At 44.2% G+C, this 20,251-nt stretch overlaps 1 protein-coding gene across 3 annotated transcripts; it reads left to right on the forward strand.

The window, feature by feature from the left end:
- The first annotated feature begins 2,844 nt into the window (after positions 1 to 2,844).
- On the forward strand, positions 2,845 to 9,474 carry LOC121576455 (ELAV-like protein 1). Of its 3 annotated transcripts, none has more exons than XM_041889609.2 (8): positions 2,845 to 3,020; positions 3,793 to 3,852; positions 4,043 to 4,120; positions 4,301 to 4,499; positions 5,413 to 5,516; positions 6,213 to 6,366; positions 7,016 to 7,241; positions 8,100 to 9,474. In XM_041889609.2, the coding sequence occupies exons 2-8, from the start codon at positions 3,817 to 3,819 to the stop codon at positions 8,425 to 8,427; spliced, it is 1,125 nt and encodes a 374-aa protein (XP_041745543.1). In that variant the 5' UTR covers positions 2,845 to 3,020; positions 3,793 to 3,816; the 3' UTR covers positions 8,428 to 9,474. The 3 variants fall into 3 exon arrangements, with proteins under 3 accessions (XP_041745543.1, XP_041745544.1, XP_041745545.1); XM_041889610.2 differs by having other exon boundaries at positions 4,301 to 4,475; XM_041889611.2 differs by lacking the exons at positions 2,845 to 3,020; positions 3,793 to 3,852; positions 4,043 to 4,120; positions 5,413 to 5,516 and having other exon boundaries at positions 4,410 to 4,475.
- Positions 9,475 to 20,251: the final 10,777 nt, after the last annotated feature.

The following is a 20,251-nucleotide window of genomic DNA, read 5'->3' on the forward strand; positions in this document are numbered from 1 at the left end:
TCTCTTCCAGTGGCCGGGCTTGTAACAGCCCATACAGAGGTTCGCCTGTCTACAGTGTGCAGTAGTTGAATGTTCGGCAGACTGACAGACTTTACATCTACTCTGAACAATGGCTGCTGGCCCCCTGCTTGGTGGCACGACTGCTGTTGTGTGTGCCGTCTGCTCTAGCACACGGTCCAGCAAGCCAATGAGAGACTGGAAGGAGGAGAGGAGAGGATGGAAGCCCCATTGCCTTTGGGTAACCAGTAAGGTCTGTTGGGTTTTCAGCAGCGACTGTCTCTGTGGTTAATGCCTGAGCATGTGCACCAATGTTCTTTGGCCGATAAGATTTGGCTTGACACATTGTTCTAGCCTCTCTCTGATGTTCAACGAGGTGTTCATGAATCTCATTTGCTGTCCACTTTTCAGCTGTTTTGCACTTTAGGACACTTGCAAGAGCGGGGTCGGGACAGTGTTTCACCAGCATCATTGTGACTTCGTGAGAGGGGTCCTCAATGTTTCGCCCCTGCCTTCTCAGACACTCATCTGCGACATCCACAGCCTTGTTCAAGCGTATCCAATAGTCCATGGGACTTTCTCCAGCCAGAGGAAGTGTGTTATAGAAATCTGCTAAAGGCATAGAGGAGTAGGTTAACTCACTGAAATGTTGTTTCAGAATATCAAAGACGAGCTTGGAGTTCTCAGCTGGCTGCAGCGATGGCATACTGCGCAGGGTAACTTTAACAATGTCTCTAGCCTTTCCCATTAGTCTTGACATTATCTCCTGGGAGTGCTCTTGCGGGTGTACACCCCTCTTATTCAGGTAAACGCTCATAATCTCTTCCCACTCATGCACTGTGTGTTTGTCTGTTCCATCACCCCTGAAGTACGGCGGCTCTTTGACATCTGTCTTCATGACTAACTTTACTCCTGTCATGTTCAAATCAGACTGTCCATATCCTAAGTTCAGGCTAGGCGTAGGAGTGGTTTGGTTATCTGCACTACCAACAGATCTCTGTAATTGGCTAGCAATGTTCTCTCCTATTTCATGAGCTAACTGTGTGATGAGACTCCCTAGGTCTGCAGAACTCACATGTGAACTAGACACTGGCTGACGTGGAGAGTGTTCATCTGTTTGGGTGTGAGTGTATGAAAATGCAGGACAGCCCACTGAACTAACGCTGCTTGCAATGTCTGGAGCATCTCCTAAGCTACGCATGTGTGGTGCGGGGGAATATTCATCAGTGCGTAAGCGTGTGGACGAGAGTACAGGTCTGCCTAGTATACCAGCACCCCCTAACCGGCGTGCTCTCCACCATACTCATAAACCTGCCCCTCCCCAGGCTTACCCCTGCAGCATCTCCAACACTAAATGGTGTCTGCGCATCCTTGCCATCAGCCATTTTTTTTATTTTTTTTTAAATAGAAAGTTGTAATAGACTATGGTAATGATATGTGAATCACCAAAACATGTGAATATGAAAAAAATTGTACAATGATAGAAGTAGCTGAGGTAAGCAATTAAGAGCTACAATTTACACATTAATGTTTGCCCTTCTACTTGTCAACGTTCCGAAGAGGTTCCTACTTGTCACAGCAACCACCGGCGATCACCCTGGCGATGATCTGAAGCGAAGATATCCGGGTCACGGCACCAATGTAGCCGGCGCGCTCTGCTCGTTGCCGACTACTGCGTTGTGTTCCGGTGCACTGAAGACAACACACTGGCGTACTTGAAGGCACTTTATTGTGTACAACTCTCTCAATCTGTTCAACATCAAAGAGAGAAAATGTTCAAAACTCTACCCTCGACCAGAATCCGCCTCTCCCAGCCGAGTACAATGCAGACTCAATATAATCACATTCAAAAATACAAGGAATAAAATACAACATCATTGGAAAATAAACATTGCATCTGGTGTATATCTTATGTATGTGTCATATTCATGTTATCTCTGCCAAAAACTCTGAGCTTTTAGCCTTTACATTAATACTGTGCAACATGACACAAACCATCTTTCAAATAGGTAATACATACAGTAATATGCACGAAGCAACATGTAATCCTTCACATTTGAGCTTTTCAGTGCCATTAAACACTAATCAATACATGAAAACATTTTAAATGAACACATTTTTAACCTGATATAGGGAATACATACCTGTTCAACATCAAAGAGAGAAAATGTTCAAAACTCTACCCTCGACCAGAATCCGCCTAACATAAAAAGAACAACGTGAGCTTCATACAAGAGGATAGAATGATGATTGCTAACTTACAGCTAAACAGAACACGAGGTTAGCTAAGTTAGCAATTTCTCAACTCTCAAAAATGGCTAAATTCACGACACAGCTTGATTAAATGTACGTACACTCATCATATAATATACATACAAGTTACTATGTGCACTGAAACGTTTTAGTTTTAACAGGTATATCAAGTTTATGTCACGCCGAAGTGAATACATACCTCTCCCAGCCGAGTACAATGCAGACTGAGAAAAGCATGACCTCCCTCCGCATATAACCAAACCAACTCTAGAGGGCGCACTTACACAACTAACTCTCCCAATATCTGTAGACTACACGAAATGCTGAACAATACAATATTTTGGTGAAATCAACTCACAAAATAAAATAAAAAATTATTTGACCTGTTACACCTATACAACTCATGAACTCTATTTTCTTTAGGGGTATTTCAATTAATAAAGGGGACACATTAGGCTATTTTGCAGACAGTTTGGTGGAGTTGATAACATGAGCTTGAAGGACGACCATCAAACCCAATCAACTGCAACAAAAAACTTTGCCGCCTTTGGTGAGTGGGGGTGGAGTTTAGTGTGTTGAGAAGCTGTGACGTTAGCTACTTATTCTTACACGACTGTCCGCGCATGCTAGTAGCAGCACCAGTGTTTGCATTTGTTGGACGAAGGGAAACATTGCTGGCTAGCCAGGATACCTCCGATTTGTTCTGATTTTGTGTCCGTGTACAGGTCCGTTTTGGCCTATTATTAATCACAGGAGTATCGGTAAAGCAGGTAAGTTACGTTCCCCATTGTGCTTAGTGTCCTTTCTTTCCATTCGTGCGCAGGTGTAGTTAGCTAGTAGCTATCTATGTGCCATGCGGTCCAGAAAACCGGCCTAGTAGTAACTAGCTAGCGAACGCTACTTTGTATTTGCTAGCTAGCGAGCTACTACCAAATACTGTTTAGAAGCTCTGTGTTACTACCTACCCCTCGTATTCTTTATGATATAAGTTTACCAATACAAGGAATGGTTTCTAAATGTTATCTAGTTATATAATAGTGTTAACTAGTTAACTGCGTAAGTATCTTTGGTATTGCCAAAGATGGCTAGCAAGTTAGCAACGTAGCATCTGGCTAACGATATCATTTAGTCCTCGCGTTGTCCAAAGTTGTCATGCCCACGGAGTGTTGCCAGTGCTTGTTAGCTAGCAAGCTAACGTTAGCTTATAATAGCCAGCTAGATAGTTAACGACGTTACATTGCTGCACTTAGTTACCAAACGTTAGTTAACTAGCTACAGTAGTTCATATCGTTTGGGTCCTCTTTGCAATTTGACCATATATCGAGCTGGCTCTCGAGAACCCAAGGGCCCAATTGAATTTGATTATCATCGAGCCAAAGAGGACTCGTCTTTGATCGAACACATTCCAAATGAATCAATAAATTCAGTTATACGTAATCATCAAGCCCCTTTGCGTCAAGTTCAGTAGGGCACAACAAAGGCAACCAAATCATGAACATGCTTTTGGGTTCAGGTAACTAAGGTACCCCCCCTTATTTTCAGAATCTGCATCTGTGAAGCATCAACATGGCAGTCAGAAGGGGACACATCAGATACCTCAAAGTGAGTGGCTCTATCAAGTGTTTTGAAGTCATTTTGTAGTTTGCTATATATTGTGCTGTTGCACAGATGGTTTGGCCTCAATTGTATTATTGTGAAATGGACAAGAACTGGGGGGAAATGAGTTGAATAGTGTCACACGCTCAGTTGTCTTCATCAAAGGCTTGTGAAATAACCAGTGTTACTCTTGCAGGTGTGTGAGGTGCAGAGTTGTCAGGGTGACAATAGGGAATCGCAACAGCATGGCAGTAAGAGTTCAATTAACATGAAGGTAAATCCACAGATTAACTTTGGCTGTATTTTGAGAAAGCATTCTGTTTTGCATGTCTGTTCTTTTGGGACACGGGCAGCATTATCTTAGAACAAAACCAGTTAACTGTCATCTTTCATAAAGCTCTAGATGGATTCAGAACGGTTTACTTACCCCCATCCCATTTTCTTGAAATTATAGCAAGAAGCTTATGATAACGGTTACGACGAACACATGGAAGATGAGCCCAAAGATGCCAAAACCAACCTTATCGTCAATTACCTGCCCCAAAACATGAGTCAGGACGAGTTGCGGAGTCTCTTCAGCAGCATTGGCGAGGTGGAGTCTGCCAAACTCATCCGCGATAAAGTGGCAGGTAATCCCTATCACAAAAACCAGAGTGAGTCCAAACCCCTTTTCTTTTGAGCTCGGTTCGCTTACTTTAATCACTGTCCACGAGGAGAAACGTGGCCCCGGCCTTCTCAGTGTTTGTCTGCACATGTGCTCTTTTGTTTTCCACTACAAAAGTCTGTTTGTGACATCAAATATTTTTTTTGCTTTACCAATATTTTCTGTGTGATTACTAATCTGTAAATTCAATGCAGTATTTGCTGGTTACCGCAATTGTCTTTTACTTTGTATGCAACTCCTGTGTGCCCCAAAAAATGCGTATAAAAATGTATTTAGATGCTAAGAGTATTTTTGTGTGTTGCAGACTCTGATTAGTGTTGGGATCAGAGATTTACTTTTTTATTTGGGATTTTGTTCAACTCCTGTTTTTCTGTGCTATACACCTTGTTAAATCTGTTCTTGACACTTTACTTTAGTGTCTTTTTTTTTAGTGGTGGTCTTTGGAGATGTTTTCTTATTTCATTGGCATTGGTGATAACCCCATATGTAGGCCCAATCTTAAAATGCATTTCTTTGTGGACATATATAATGGAATTTTATTTAGTTCTCTTGTCTTTTAGTTTCACATTTTAAATATTTATTGGAAAGAGCAGCACATTTTTTTTCTCCCAATGTAGTGTTAGTTATTTTTGTTTGCTAGAATGCCAATGTTTTAATATCCATTGTTATTGTAAGAGGCTGTTACTCCCTTCTCTTTTTAAACATTTTTCATTTACAATTTTTCAATGTGGGCCAGTTTTTTTTCTTGAACCATATTTAGCAGGAAATGTTTTCCTTTGCAAATGTTTTTGCCAAAATGCATGCATTGTACCAATATCTCCCGTGGAAGACTGGTATCCAATCTGTAGAAATGGACACACTTTTGTTATTTTATTTTGTTGTTTTTCCTTTTTTTTCTCTAGGCCACAGTTTAGGGTACGGATTTGTTAACTATGTTAACGCTAGTGATGCAGAAAGGGCTATCAATACCCTCAATGGGCTGAGACTACAGTCTAAAACTATCAAGGTAACGTGCAATAAGGTGTTTTTTGTTTTCATGTTTCAACTGATAGATGTGATATGTTCCTCAAGTAGTCCCTGGGCAGTTGAGGGCGAGCCCTCCTGCAAAGTGTCTATTTGCGAAAGGATATGAAGGTATTTGGGTAACATGTTTACTTAAACAATCATGTAATTAACCTTTTTGTTCTATAATTTATAGTTTTTGGCAAGATTGATTGAAGCAATTGGCCTGTGCGGGTAACCTGACATGGTTGTATTTTCGGCACATATTTATACTGAAGCGTATATTCATCTTGTTCAGACTACGTTTTTTATTTTTTATTTAACACCACTGGTTATTGCTTGAGTGTGACGTTGTGCCGAATCAAAGCCCTGCATAATTTCGCAATTACATTTATTTTACTTTTATAGCTTTTTTTACTTTTTAAACAGACCGTACCTAAAATTAGGTTTGTTTATTTTATTACTTAGGTAACTGCTCAGCAATGTGTCTGAATGATCAGGATTTGAATCTTTTTTGTACATTTATTTTGCTTTAGAGATTTTTTAAAATTTCAATATGATACATTTGGGAATTTTGAATCTGATTTTATTTTTCAAGTGTGTTGTCAATTTAATTCCAAAGTATTATTTTATTTTTGAATAATTGTTTTTCCTATAAATTGCACTCAAAATGGAAACTGACCTGCCGTCTCCTCATCAGGTGTCCTTTGCCAGGCCAAGCTCTGACGGTATTAAGGATGCCAATCTTTACATTAGTGGGCTGCCCAAGACCATGACACAGAAAGACGTGGAGGATATGTTCACACGCTATGGCCGCATCATCAACTCTCGTGTATTGGTCGATCAGGCCTCAGGTAGGTAGGCAGGCACAGCCTGAATGAGAAATATTTATGCAGAATCAATTAAATGAGCACCAAGGATACCACTCTGAGACTTTAACATCTCCAAATCCAAACTATTTGGGCATTTTTTAAACACTTGTATTTATTGTATTTTACCCCCCTTTTATCCCCAATTTCGATCTTGTCTCATCGCTGCAACTCCCCAACGGGCTCGGGAGGCGAAGGTCGAGTCATGCGTCCTCCGAAACATGACCTGCCAAACTGCGCTTCTTAACACCCGCCCACTTAACCCGGAAGCCAGCCGCACCAATGTGTCGGAGGAAACACTTGTTCACCTGACGATTGAGGTCAGCCTGCAGGTGCCCGTCCCGCCACAAGGAGTCGCTAGAGTACAATGAGCCAAGTAAAGCCCCCCAGCGGCCGAACCGTCGCCTAACCCGGACGCCGCTGGGCCAATTGTGCGCCGCCCTATGGGACTCCCGATCACGGCCTATTGTGATACATCCCGGGATCGAACCCGGGTCTGTAGTGACGCCTCTAGCACTGCTGCGCCACTTGGGAGGCCCTTGGGTGAACATTTTCAATAGACTTCAGATCTGTGTAAGAGCATCTTCAGCCTATTCCATTAATGACTTCTCCATTTCATCCCCTTGCTTCTCAGGCCTGTCCAGGGGTGTGGCCTTTATCCGCTTTGACAAACGGGCCGAGGCGGAGGACGCCATCAAAGACCTGAACGGCCAGAAACCCCCTGGTGCATCGGAGCCCATCACAGTGAAGTTCGCTGCCAGCCCCAACCAGGCCAAGAACTCCCAGCTCATCAACCAGCTCTACCACAACCAGGGCCGGCGCTTTGGAGGTCCAGTACACCACCAGGCCCAGAGATTCAGGTATGGTTGACTGCTCTACACACACAATCCATGTCGTTGCAGAGCGCTTAAAAGTTTCTTATTTTGGTTATTAAAAAACGGACTTGTGTCAGTTTAATTACTTGAATTTCATGTTTTTGTGAGGCCAACTTGCTGTTTCTCTAGAGGACTCAAATAATTCACACGAGAAATCAATAACTGGGACGCTGGGCTGAAGGGAGTTGTAGTTTTCATTAAGCAAATATTCAACCTAGTTCAGTGCAGAAACGTGGTAATTAACTACATTGACCATAATCCATTGCACCTGTATTTTCAGCACAGGCAGAGATGGATACACTTTTATGCCTGCTACATTAGATTAGACGCACACAGAGAGCATAGACTGCATTAGAAAGGAATGTACACAACGACGTTCGTGAAATATGCCATATCTTTGAAGAGTTAGCAAAATGATTTTGTCAGACAGCTCTGCAGCTAGCCTAACTAAATAGGATTTATGGGGAGTACAGAGATAATGTTGTTTGGTACTGCGTGAGCGTGAAAGACACAACTGAAATATTGTATTTCATAATAATTTCCTATTTTTCTATTTAAGTCTAGCCTACACAATGTGGACCTGACAGACAATGGAATATTTTAAATGCTTTGGTAATTCAATGTTCACTATTTTGGGTTTTACATTAAGCTAAAAGCACTAATCGCTCATCACTAGTGCCCGGTTGTTAAAGAAGGATATTTTTGTGAATCCGGGGAGTCAAGACTAGAATCCCAGAGACCTAGATCCCTGAATTGGTCAGCAGGCCTGCACCTTATGTTTTTGGGTTATTTTAAATGGGCATCTATGGAGTAGTAAGAACCCTGGTTCTGTGCCACTGGCAGGTTCTCTCCGATGAGTGTGGACCACATGAGCGGCATGTCTACGGTTAGCGCTCAGGGGAACTCCACGGCTGGCTGGTGTATCTTCATCTACAACCTGGGCCAGGATGCTGACGAGGGCATCCTGTGGCAGATGTTCGGGCCGTTCGGAGCCGTCACCAACGTCAAGGTCATCCGAGACTTCAACACCAACAAGTGCAAAGGCTTCGGCTTCGTCACCATGACCAACTACGAGGAGGCCGCCATGGCCATCGCCAGCCTCAACGGTTACCGCATTGGAGACAAGATCCTGCAGGTTTCCTTCAAAACCAGCAAGGGGGGTCACAAGTAAACTGAAGAGGGTTAAGGGTACTTGTTTTCTATTCTTACAATGAGAGGGGAGGGGGGGGTAAAATGAGATTGTAAAGGCTACACATGTGTTATTGAAAGGAGATAATCTATCTCCTTGGTTCTTGTAATTTAATTTCTATGCTAACTGTCACTTAGATATTTGTCTTAGCCAGTAGAAAAGTAGACTTCTTGCTGTGACAAAATTACCTTTTGTCTTTTTTTGCTGGGGAGGGGTTCTGAAGTGTACAGGAAGGTTGTTGACCAATTCTTGAATGTTTTAATGATCTGTGGGTTATGTTGGTCTGTTAAAGTGCCACATACATGGTTGAGGGTGACGATAACTCCTGCCATATTTAACGCTCTGATTCCTACATGCTTGCCATTTCTCGATTTTTAACAGCCATTTTATCATGGTCAGTGAAGTACAGTGCTCAAAGCTAGGCCTTGATTTCCAATAGAACCTCAAGTCTTTCTACACTCCTATTCTAAGATACACATGTCATTTTGAACATGCACAAGTCTTGTTCTAAATCTACACATCAGAGTATTAGATAAAGCATGCCCTTCTAGATGCGAAGTGGTCATGTGCTGGCAATGCATTTGAATACAAAAAAAAATTGTGTAGTTGGGGACCAAAGAGAAAGGACTAACAAATATTTGTTTTCCCCAATCCTCTAATTATACATGCCCTCTGACATTAAACCATCAAATCTGAGTTGTGAAACAAACTAAAGGAAAGATTTAAATGATTCAGTTGATCAGAAGATAATCTAACTAATTTTGATACATGGCTTTTTTCCCCCTGAGTTATGCAAGCTTTACCCAGTCCAATGCTTTTCTGTTTTCAAGTAATGTTTTATTTTATTGAAACTGCCTTTCAACGTGAACTTATTTTCCATGATTGTTTGATTGACTTTTGCCATTAACATTTATTTCGTGGAAGTTGATGTTTATTCCACTTTTTTTTTTTTATAAAAGTTGACCTTTTGCTTTTAGTTTGGTTCATTGCGTTTGAAAGTTACCGTTTCATAAACACGACTAAATACCATTCCAACTTGGCTTCTGTATGTTGTTGATAAAACAAGTTTACTGGAGAACGGAGACCAAGTAGAGACTTTTGGACGAGGTGGATAATTGTATAATATGAGGCAGTTTATTCAGAGGTAAAGATATCTGTAAATAGCGTGCACGGACCCGTTCGTCAACCTCGTAGGGAGATATCTGAGAGCGCGCCCCTAAACATTGTGTGCTGACATTTTATACAATAAAATAAAGTAGGTTGATTCTAGGAGTTCTGATCTTCTGATTGGTCCTGATGAGTTGGTCGAGGTCACTTCCATTGCATTGGCTCTGAGTCGGGTTGTCTGTCTTCAGATGTTCAGCCTAAAAGAAGGGATTTTGTGTGTGCGTGTGTTATCAGTAATAATGTGTGTGTGTGTAATAATGTGTGTGTGTGTGTGTGTGTGTTTTGGGAAAATGTTCAGCCGAAAGAGGGGATTTTGTGTGTGCGTGTGTTATCAGTAATAATGTGTGTGTGTGTGTGTGTGTTTGTGTTTGTGTGTGTCATGGGAGAACTCGTGAGTTGGAAGGACTGAGAGACCTATGGCGTGGGTGTTGTTCTTAGCCACCTGCTGACAAGGCCGACAAGATAGAAGTCTTTGTCCATTGTATTAAATCCGAAGGCCCAACACAAGATGGGTCATGCACAAAATTTTAGCCAGACCAAGCTATAACATAATATATTTACTACGACAATGTCCATAATTAGCCTCTTCATTCGTTTAAATAAATACAAATTATGCATGGTTTATTTGAAAGCCCTGCCTGGAGCAATGTACTGCATGAGGTTTATGTATGGCGTTACTTGCTTACTATTGTTCTCATGAGTCCAAATGTTGGGGTCCTGGCAGGTGGCGCTTACAGTTTAGAGGGATGTGCAGTGTCCGCTCCTACAATTTTGTGTACATTTGTGCTTTTCCAGTTGGTGCTGTCTAGCGACATTTATGTATATACTGTACGTTGCTCTTTCGCGAAGGAATAAAACATATTTTTTGCAACCGCTGATGACATTCTCAAATAAAACAGTGATCTGCTAGTTGTACTCGTCATGTTACTCCGGATCGCGACCCATGGCTAGCAGGCTTGGCTGGCTGTGGCACACTGCTGGAAGGATCTGAGATGTACTGCACTGACCAGATGAACAAAACAGGTATGCGACACAGACCGTAAAGAAAAAAGGGGGGGACAAAAATACGTGTTTTATTGTAAAATTTTCGGACTACTGGAAGGTGGGTATTGGTTTATGGTGAAACCTGACCACACTGTATTGGACACTAAACACGTCAGTAAATATTATAGCAGCTAAAAATCCATGCATTGTACACTTGGATGTTGATACACAATAGGGTACTTACTACATTCTATTTCGATGTATAGTATACCTGAAGAGCTCAACATACAAGATTAGTTCATTTACATTTTAGTCATTTAGCAGACGCTCTTATCCAGAGCGATTTACAGTTAGTGAGTGCATACATTTTCATACTTAGTTCACATAGTGTTGTTTGGCCACAAGGGGGTGTAATATATAATTAATCGAACACGTCTTACGCGAGAACCAGGACCTGCATGTCATACAGCCTAAAACCCAAGATTGTCGAGTTGTGGAAAAACCTTCGACTGATTAGGTAGTTCTCTACCAAGGGCTCACACCCAAATGTATCAAAACATTGATAATCCATATTTTTTTATATTCTATTGACCAATTCATCCCATTAGATAGAAATCCAATCAAACTACATTGGCAGCATGGTGCCACTGCCAAATCACTGTCTTGTAACGCCAGGGTAGTTGGTTCGATCCCCGGGACCACCCATACTTAAAATATATGCACACATGACTGTAAGTCGCTTTGGATAAAAGCGTCTGCTAAATGGCATATTATTATTATTAAAAGGATGAAGTTAAAATGCTTATTTTCCACATCCCAACATTCTGTTTGCCAACTGTAATAAACTGCCTGCTGTCCATTAATGCTTGTGTGGGCTTGTTCCCCCTCAGGAGACTGAAGATATTTGGCATGGGTCCTCAGATCCTCAAAAAATTCTACAGCTGCACCATTGAGAGCATCCTGACTGGTTGCATCACCGCCTGGTATGGCAACTGCTTGGCCTCCGACCGCAAGGCACTACAGAGGGTAGTGCGTACGGCCCAGTACATCACTGGGGCCAAGCTTCCTGCCATCCAGGACCTCTATACCAGGCGGTGTCAGAGGAAGGCCCTCAAAATTGTCAAAGACTCCAGCCACCCTAGTCATAGACTGTTCTCTCTGCTACCGCACGGCAAGCGGTACCGGAGTGCCAAGTCTAGGTCCAAAATACTTCTCAACAGCTTCTACCCCCAAGCCATAAGACTCATGAACAGCTAATCATGGCTACCCGGATAATTTGCACTGCCCCCTCCCCCCCACCCCATCTTTTTACGCTGCTGCTACTCTGTTAATTATTTATGCATATGTAACTGGTGTGAAATGGCTAGCTAGTTAGCGGTGCGCGCTAGTAGCATTTCAATCGGTGACGTCACTCGCTCTGAGACCTTGAAGTAGTTGTTTCCCTTGCTCTGCAAGGGCCGCGGCTTTTGTGGAGCGACGGGTAACGGTGCTTCGAGGGTGACTGTTGTCAATGTGTGCAGAGGGTCCCTGGTTCAAGCCCAGGTAGGGGCGAGGAGAGGGACGGAAGCAACACTGTTACACATAGTCACTTTAACTCTACCCACATGTACATATTACTTCAACTACCTCAACTAGCCCGTGCCCCCGCACATTGACTCTGCACCGGTACCCCCCTGTATATATAGCCTCCCTACTGTTCTTTTATTTTACTTCTGCTCTTTTTTTTCTCAACACTTTTTTGTTTTATTCTACTTTTTTATTAAAAATAAATGCACTGTTGGTTAAGGGCTGTAAGTAAGCATTTCACTGTAATGTCTGCACCTGTTGTATTCGGTGCATGTGGCCAATACAATTTTATTTGATTTTTTATTTGATTTAAATCCCTGATTATAACGCAATCAGTTTTTTAAAATGGGGCATAAAAATGGATTCCAGGAGATTTTATCTTGTTAATTTGACCCAAATAGCGGCTGGGTGTGTGAAAGTCCATTTCCAGTTTTATATACTGGAACGCTTGTGTGTTATAATGCCTACTATGTCAAGGTTTCCCAAACTCGGTCCTGTGGCCCCTGTTTAGTTTTTTGCCATGGCACTGCACAGCTGATTCAAATAACCAACTCATCAAGATTTGATTATTTAAATCAGCTGTGTTGTGCTAAGGTAAACACCAAAATGTGCATCCAGGGGGGGGCCCCAGGACTGAGTTTGGGAAACCCTGCACTAGGTCACTAGACTACATAGGGTTTTAATTTAGGGCTGCTGTTGAGTCCCACCCTCCCAGAAACAGCTGTACGCATGGCCTGAGAATCATTATGTAAAAACAATTATGTGCTCAACCCTTTCCCTTTTTTTGACAGTGTGACCTAATTTAGCCACCAGCAGTGCTTCATTAAGACTGAAATAGGTAGCGGTACTCATTTTGGGTGCTGGTACTGTTTATATTGGTACAATAATACTTTTGAGCTAATTATTCTATAAGGGGAACAGGAGCTGAAGCAGGAGAACATCTTAAGTGCCGGTACTCAGCTCCGGTTAGCTCCTGCCCAAGTCGAGCACTGCTCACCAGGCAGTGGCATGCGCCTCTCCTGCTCTACTCAGGACCAGACCAGGATTTGGTCCGATTACACTGATCACATTTTCATAAAAGTATATTTTAAAATATTTCAATACACTAAAAACAGGATTTGGATCTCTTTTGCTCTACTTCAGTTTTTGGTTTCTTTCTAAGTCCTCTAGATGGCAATATGCACCATGTTTCTGGGTTTTGTTTCTCTTCTCTTGCCAGGTTTATTTTGTCTGTGTACCATATATGGCCATGCAGTCTCCTAGTTTTGTCCTCCGACCAGCTGGATAGTAAGCTGAGTTCCCTCTAGGTGGAAAGTTGGTTTCATTCAGAGGACATTCTTTACACTTAAACCAGGTCAGTTAGTCCCACCCCTCTCTTCCTCACACTCTACCACCGTCAACAAAGCCTACAGGCAGACACAGGAAATCTAGCAGCAGGCTCTTACTCTTTGGAAGCAAACCGGCCAAGTGGACACATGCATTTGGTTGTCAAAAGTTAAAGCACATTTTGTCCATTCGCCCTTTATTCAAATACTGTACACATTTGAGGAATTGTATTTCAGAAAACTAAAGGGGACCATAAGCCTGTAATTAAATCTGAAATCACTTGTCATTCACACACCATTGGCTTTCTGTCATACTCAATCTCTCATGACAATGTGCTTATGATTTCTTTCTATTTTACACAAGAAGGGGATCTGTTGTTATGCCTGTCTGTGCTCCAAACTACCACTTTCTCTCCACAGTGAAGCATGGCACTCTGTTTATTTTTGCAAGACATCAGAGGTTCATGATAATCATTTTTTCTTCTTATTTGGCTATTTTGTGGTATTGTTGTTTTAAAGGAGCTTTACTATCCCTAGAGAACAATCTGTCATCTCTTTATGGGATGGGACTGGAGATGTGTACAGAGCCTTGTCTCTCTCTAAGGGGCTAGTAGTACTGATATACCGTTGGGAGTTTTAAGCCTCAGTCGTTAGAAGATGCAGCAATGAGCTCATGTGTTTCCTAAACAAACAAACAGGGCTAAATGGGGTCAGTGTACTGCATTCAGGACACACACCCTCTTTATTGGTTTAGTGGTGTAAGTGGGCGGAGGTGTGGGGTTTTCCTGCAGTGTTTACATGCTGACTGATGCTAGCATCATGCTGTTTCTCTCAGAAGTCAATGGGGTTAGCAGGAAATCCAATGCTACTTAACCCCTGGGTACTACGGTTGTATTACAGTTGCATAATGGTTTAACATGTCAGACCCCAGTAATGTTGGGTTTAGGGTTGCATAAGGGTGTTGCAATGATGGTATTCTAGACATCACACAGGATTTGTGCTTGTATTACCATAACTGTGTCGGTGCTGTCATTGAGTTCACGTAGACTGTAAGTCTCCCTCTGCAGAAGAACATCTGTTAAATCATTAAATTATAATATTATATCAGCATCTCGCCGCCCCTCTCCCCTTCCTTTTTATAACTATAGACGTAGCTGGACATGACCTTCAGGCTTTAGTCATCCCTCGTTTTTTTCTCTCCTCTGAAGAGGTGATGTGTGGATGCGTGGGGGTGGATGAGAGGAGAGAGGGATGAAAAGAGGGGAGACATCTGTAAACGTGTGTTCTCTATCTTCCCCTCCTGTTCTAGGAGTATGATTCATCAACGCCTACTCTCTCTCTCTGTGTCTTTAGCTCTCTCTCTCTGTGTCTTTAGCGCTCTCTCTCTGTGTCTTTAGCTCTCTCTCTCTGTGTCTTTAGCTCTCTCTCTCTGTGTGTCTTTAGCTCTCTCTCTCTGTCTTTAGCTCTCTGTTTCTCTCTCCCTCTGCATCTCTCTCTTGCGCTCTGTTTCTCTCCATCTCTCTTTCTCTGTTTCTTTCTCACTCTGCCTCTCTCTCTATCTGTGTTTCTGTCTCAGGGAAGTGATGTCGGCTCCTCTCCTTTGCTGTGCTGTTCTATAAATACCCAGCAGCCCACACTGGATCTGGTGCGGGGGATGCTGCCGTCCGCTCACTGTTACCTTGTGTGTGTGTGTGTATGTATGTGTGTTATCAGAGATATTATAGCATAGAGACATTCACAGACACAGAGTCTAGCCCATGTGTTTACATCTACAGTGGCTTGAGGCGATGGGGGGGGGGGGGTTGTGTCTGTCCATGTCTCTTTTGTGTCTGTGTCTGTCCGTGTGTGTGTGTGTGTGTGTGTGCCCCAGGTGTTGAACTCTGATGCCTCTGGCTCCCAGTTCCACCGCCCGCAGGGGGGAGGGGTGTGTGTGTCTGACTGTGGGCTCTGTGGGCTCTGTGGGGAGATGGATGTGGAAGGAGTGTATTTTGACAGGCGTGGAGTTAGTTAACCTTCTGGGGGACGTGCCATCCTCTGTGTGCCACACTGTGACAGACACGCAGAGACAGGAGACATTGCCATGCTCACACACACATACAAATGTATGCACACACACTGCAAACACTCTGAAACACACACACACACTGAACCACAGAAATACATGTATACACAGAAACATGCACGCTAATGACTCACTGACAGAGTCATGCATATCTGACACATCCCTCCCAAACACAGACACACACACACATTCATATACATATACACTCACAGGGGATGTGTAATGACTAGCTGTGTTGTGTTTTGTACCTGGCAGTCAGACATGCTAATGAGAGTTGTGTCACAGATCATTCCCTCCATTATTATGTAGAGGAACAGCTGTGCGGGGCATTCACTCACACACCCACACACTTTTCCATGCAGACACATTGCGTGACTTCATGTTCGTTCATTTCAAATCTACAGCACTTACTGGGTCATTTGTGGCTTTTAAAGGCATTAGCCAAGTGATTTTGTGTCGATCCTTTTAGCCTAATATTCAATAAAGATGAAAAAGTGTTTAGGAATGATTCTATCACAGAGAGTCTAATATTAGCTGTCATGGAAATGCATGGCCCGATTAACTAAGATATTTGGTGCAGCTTTTCTCAATGAAAAAATGTTGCATGAAAATGAGTCATCTCTCACTGAATGACAACAAATACTTTATTGAAGAACCTCTACTGTTGACCAATCACTGACGAAGGGGTGTAATTTTCGGCTACCGACTTCGTCCAAAAACCAACAAAAACGTCACAAAATGTCGTCATAATATATGCACAAACTCTTCCGAACTGTTTCGGCTGGGAAGCATGCGGACGCCTTTATGAGCCGTGCTTAACATTCCCTGCTAATGTGGCTGCGTTTGAACAATAGAGACTGCCTGCTGGCAGGAGGTTGGCCCGTATTCCCTGGGGGGTTGGTGTGTGTGTGTGTGTGTGTTGTTTTTATAATAATATAATATGCTATTTAGCAGACACTTTTATCCAAAGCGACTTACAGTCATGTGTGCATAAATTTTTACGTATGGGTAAATTTTTGCATGTGGGTGTGTGTAACAGAGGGGGGTGGTGTAATTTTTGCATGTGGGTGTGTGTAACGGGGGGACAGAGGGGTGTGTGTGTAATGGGGGGGGTCCATTCGAGGTCTTGAAAGGGGGAGGGGGAGGAGGGTCCATACATTTGGGGAGGTGATGTGTGTGGGCGTGTTTTTGTGCGTTTGCTGTAGGAGAGGTTGCCAAAGCTATTCCCTAAGGAATGTGTTGAGATCACCCATCCTCCACTCCTCTACCTTCACACCTTCCCCCAACTCGACCCCTCCACCCCCAACCCCCACCAGCGTTTTTCCCTCCACCCTGACCCCCACCAGAGTTCCCCTCCACCCCGACCCCGACCAGAGCTCCCCTCCACCCCTACCAAGAGTTGTGGTCCTCTGTAGCTCAATTGGTAGAGCATCGCGCTTGTAACGCCAGGGTAGTGGGTTCGATCCCCGGGACCACCCATACGTAAACATTTATGCACGCATGACTGTAAGTCGCTTTGGATAAAAGCGTCTGCTAAATAGCATATTATTATATTAAGAGTTCCATTCCACCCCGACCCCCACCAGAGTTCCCCTCCACCCGACCCCCACCAGAGTTCCATTCCACCCCGACCCCCACCAGAGCTCGTTCCCCTCCACCCGACCCCCACTAGAGTTCACCTCCACCCGACCCCCACCTTAAGACAAGATTCCCTTGACAAAGAGTGCTAGTCCACAATCATTCATTTATCTGTCTGCTTTCGACTCACCAGAGCAGTGGCCTTGTGGTTTTATGGTGATGAGTAAATGTCATTGTCTAGTAGTTTGTTGTTTAATGGGACCTTTGCAGTAAATTTGTAAGTAGTAGAATGCAATGTTGTGGAGGTTGTTTACAAGCGTTTCTCTTTACAATAGACACATAAAACCCCTTTCACAATAGCAAAATACATGTTCAAAAACCGAACAGTGAATATGCATTGAGCTCGACTTCATCATTGTTTACCATTAGTAGTTTATCTGGCCTTGTGTTGGAAAGTCGTGTATTGGTTGTCTGTCCTGGGGGAAACCAGTGGCTTTTACTACTTAACGTTGACACATCATTCCCCTGTGTACCTCGGAGCTCTGCTGACAACATTGAGACAACATTGAGGTAATTAGGATGATAACACGCTGTCTGAAGAACACACAGAGACACTGATGGATACAGTGTTCAGGACATTGGTGGTGACACTTCCCCCATACTCACAGACATGTTAATAGGCACAACCCCCACTACCATCACACACGTGCACACACACACACACAAACACACACCTTTTGTTTGCAGTGACCCCTGTGTGGCCATCTACCCCTCCCCCTAGGCCCATGTGGTGTGCCCCCCCCCACCCGTGTTTGTCACCTTTGGTCCATTCCAGACCATACCAAATGGCTCATTAGAGACAGGGGCAGCAGCTCTGGTGTCAGAGATTCAAATGACCCATCTGTATGACATCATCTCTTCATTACATTTACATTTACGTCATTTAGCAGACGCTCTTATCCAGAGCGACTTACAAATTGGTGCATTCACCTTATAGCCAGTGGGACAACCACTTTACAATTATTATTATTATTATTTAATTTTTTGGGGGGTGGGGTAAGGGGGGGTTAGAAGGATTACTTTATCCTATCCCAGGTATTCCTTAAAGAGGTGGGGTTTCAAGTGTCTCCGGAAGGTGGTGAGTGACTCCGCTGTCCTGGCGTCGTGAGGGAGCTTGTTCCACCATTGGGGTGCCAGAGCAGTGAACAGTTTTGACTGGGCTGAGTGGGAACTGTGCTTCCGCAGAGGTAGGGGAGCCAGCAGGCCAGAGGTGGATGAACGCAATGCCCTCGTTTGGGTGTAGGGACTGATCAGAGCCTGAAGGTACGGAGGTCACTTGGCTCTGTCATATCCTCACATGGCCTCTCCTATCATTGCTACGCAGACGACACACAATTAATCTTCTCCTTTCTCCCTTCTGATAACCAGGTGGCGAATCGCATCTCTGCATGTCTGGCAGACATATCAGTGGGGATGACATATCACCACCTCAAGCTGAACCTCGGCAAGACGGAGCTGCTCTTCCTCCCGGGGAAGGACTGCCCATTCCATGATCTCGCCATCACGGTTGACAACTCCGTTGTGTCCTCCTCCCAGAGTGCGAAGAGCCTTGGCGTGACCCTGGACAACACCCTGTCGTTCTCCGCTAACATCAAGGCGGTGACCCGATCCTGTAGGTTCATGCTCTACAACATTCAGAGAGTACGACCCTGCCTGGAAGCGGCACAGGTCCTAATCCAGGCACTTGTCATCTCCCGTCTGGATTACTGCAACTCGCTGTTGGCTGGGCTCCCTGCCTGTGCCATTAAACCCCTACAACTCATCCAGAATGCCGCAGCCCGTCTGGTGTTCAACCTTCCCAAGTTCTCTCACGTCACCCCGCTCCTCCGCACACTCCACTGGCTTCCAGTTGAAGCTCGCATCTGCTACAAGACCATGGTGCTTGCCTACGGAGCTGTGAGGGGAACGGCACCTCCGTACCTTCAGGCTCTGATCAGTCCCTACACCCAAACGAGGGCATTGCGTTCATCCACCTCTGGCCTGCTGGCCCCCTTACCTCTGCGGAAGCACAGTTCCCGCTCAGCCCAGTCAAAACTGTTCGCTGCTCTGGCACCCCAATGGTGGAACAAGCTCCCTCACGACGCCAGGACAGCGGAGTCACTCACCACCATCCGGAGACACTTGAAACCCCACCTCTTTAAGGAATACCTGGGATAGGATAAAGTAATCCTTCTACCCCCCCCCCCTTACCCCACCCCAAAGAAAAAAAAACATATTATAAAGTGGTTATCCCACTGGCTATAAGGTGAATGCACCAATTTGTAAGTCGCTCTGGATAAGAGCGTCTGCTAAATGACGTAAATGTAAAATGTAAAAATGTGCCGTTCCCCTCACAGCTCCGTAGGCAAGCACCATGGTCTTGTAGCAGATGCAAGCTTCAACTGGAAGCCAGTGGAGTGTGCGGAGGAGCGGGGTGACGTGAGAGAACTTGGGAAGGTTGAACACCAGACGGGCTGCGGCGTTCTGGATGAGTTGTAGGGGTTTAATGGTGAGGTGATGGCGAGATCATGGAACGGGCAGTCCTTCCCCGGGAGGAAGAGCAGCTCTGTCTTGCCGAGGTTCAGCTTGAGGTGGTGATCCGTCATCCACACTGATATGTCTGCCAGACATGCAGAGATGCGATTCGCCACCTGGTTATCAGAAGGGGGAAAGGAGAAGATTAATTGTGTGTCGTCTGCGTAGCAATGATAGAAGAGGCCATGTGAGGATATGACAGAGCCAAGTGACTTGGTGTATAGCGAGAATAGGAGAGGGCCTAGAACTGAACCCTGGGGGACACCAGTGGTGAGAGCAAGTGGTGCGGAGACAGATTCTCGCCACGCCACCTGGTAGGAGCGACCTGTCAGGTAGGACGCAATCCAAGAGTGAGCCGCGCCGGAGATGCCCAACTCGGAGAGGGTGTAGAGGAGGATCTGATGGACCATCCCTTTCTAGGAACTTTCTCATGCGTAGAGCAACTGAAGATGCAGAATTCTAATATTACTCTATTACACATGATTCAATAACAACACACAGTACTTCAACTGTTTAAGTGATTTAGTACTCAAAACAAAATCGTCTTGTG

The sequence above is a fragment of the Coregonus clupeaformis genome, chromosome 11 (genome assembly GCF_020615455.1).
Source record: "Coregonus clupeaformis isolate EN_2021a chromosome 11, ASM2061545v1, whole genome shotgun sequence".
Lineage (NCBI taxonomy): Eukaryota > Metazoa > Chordata > Actinopteri > Salmoniformes > Salmonidae > Coregonus > Coregonus clupeaformis.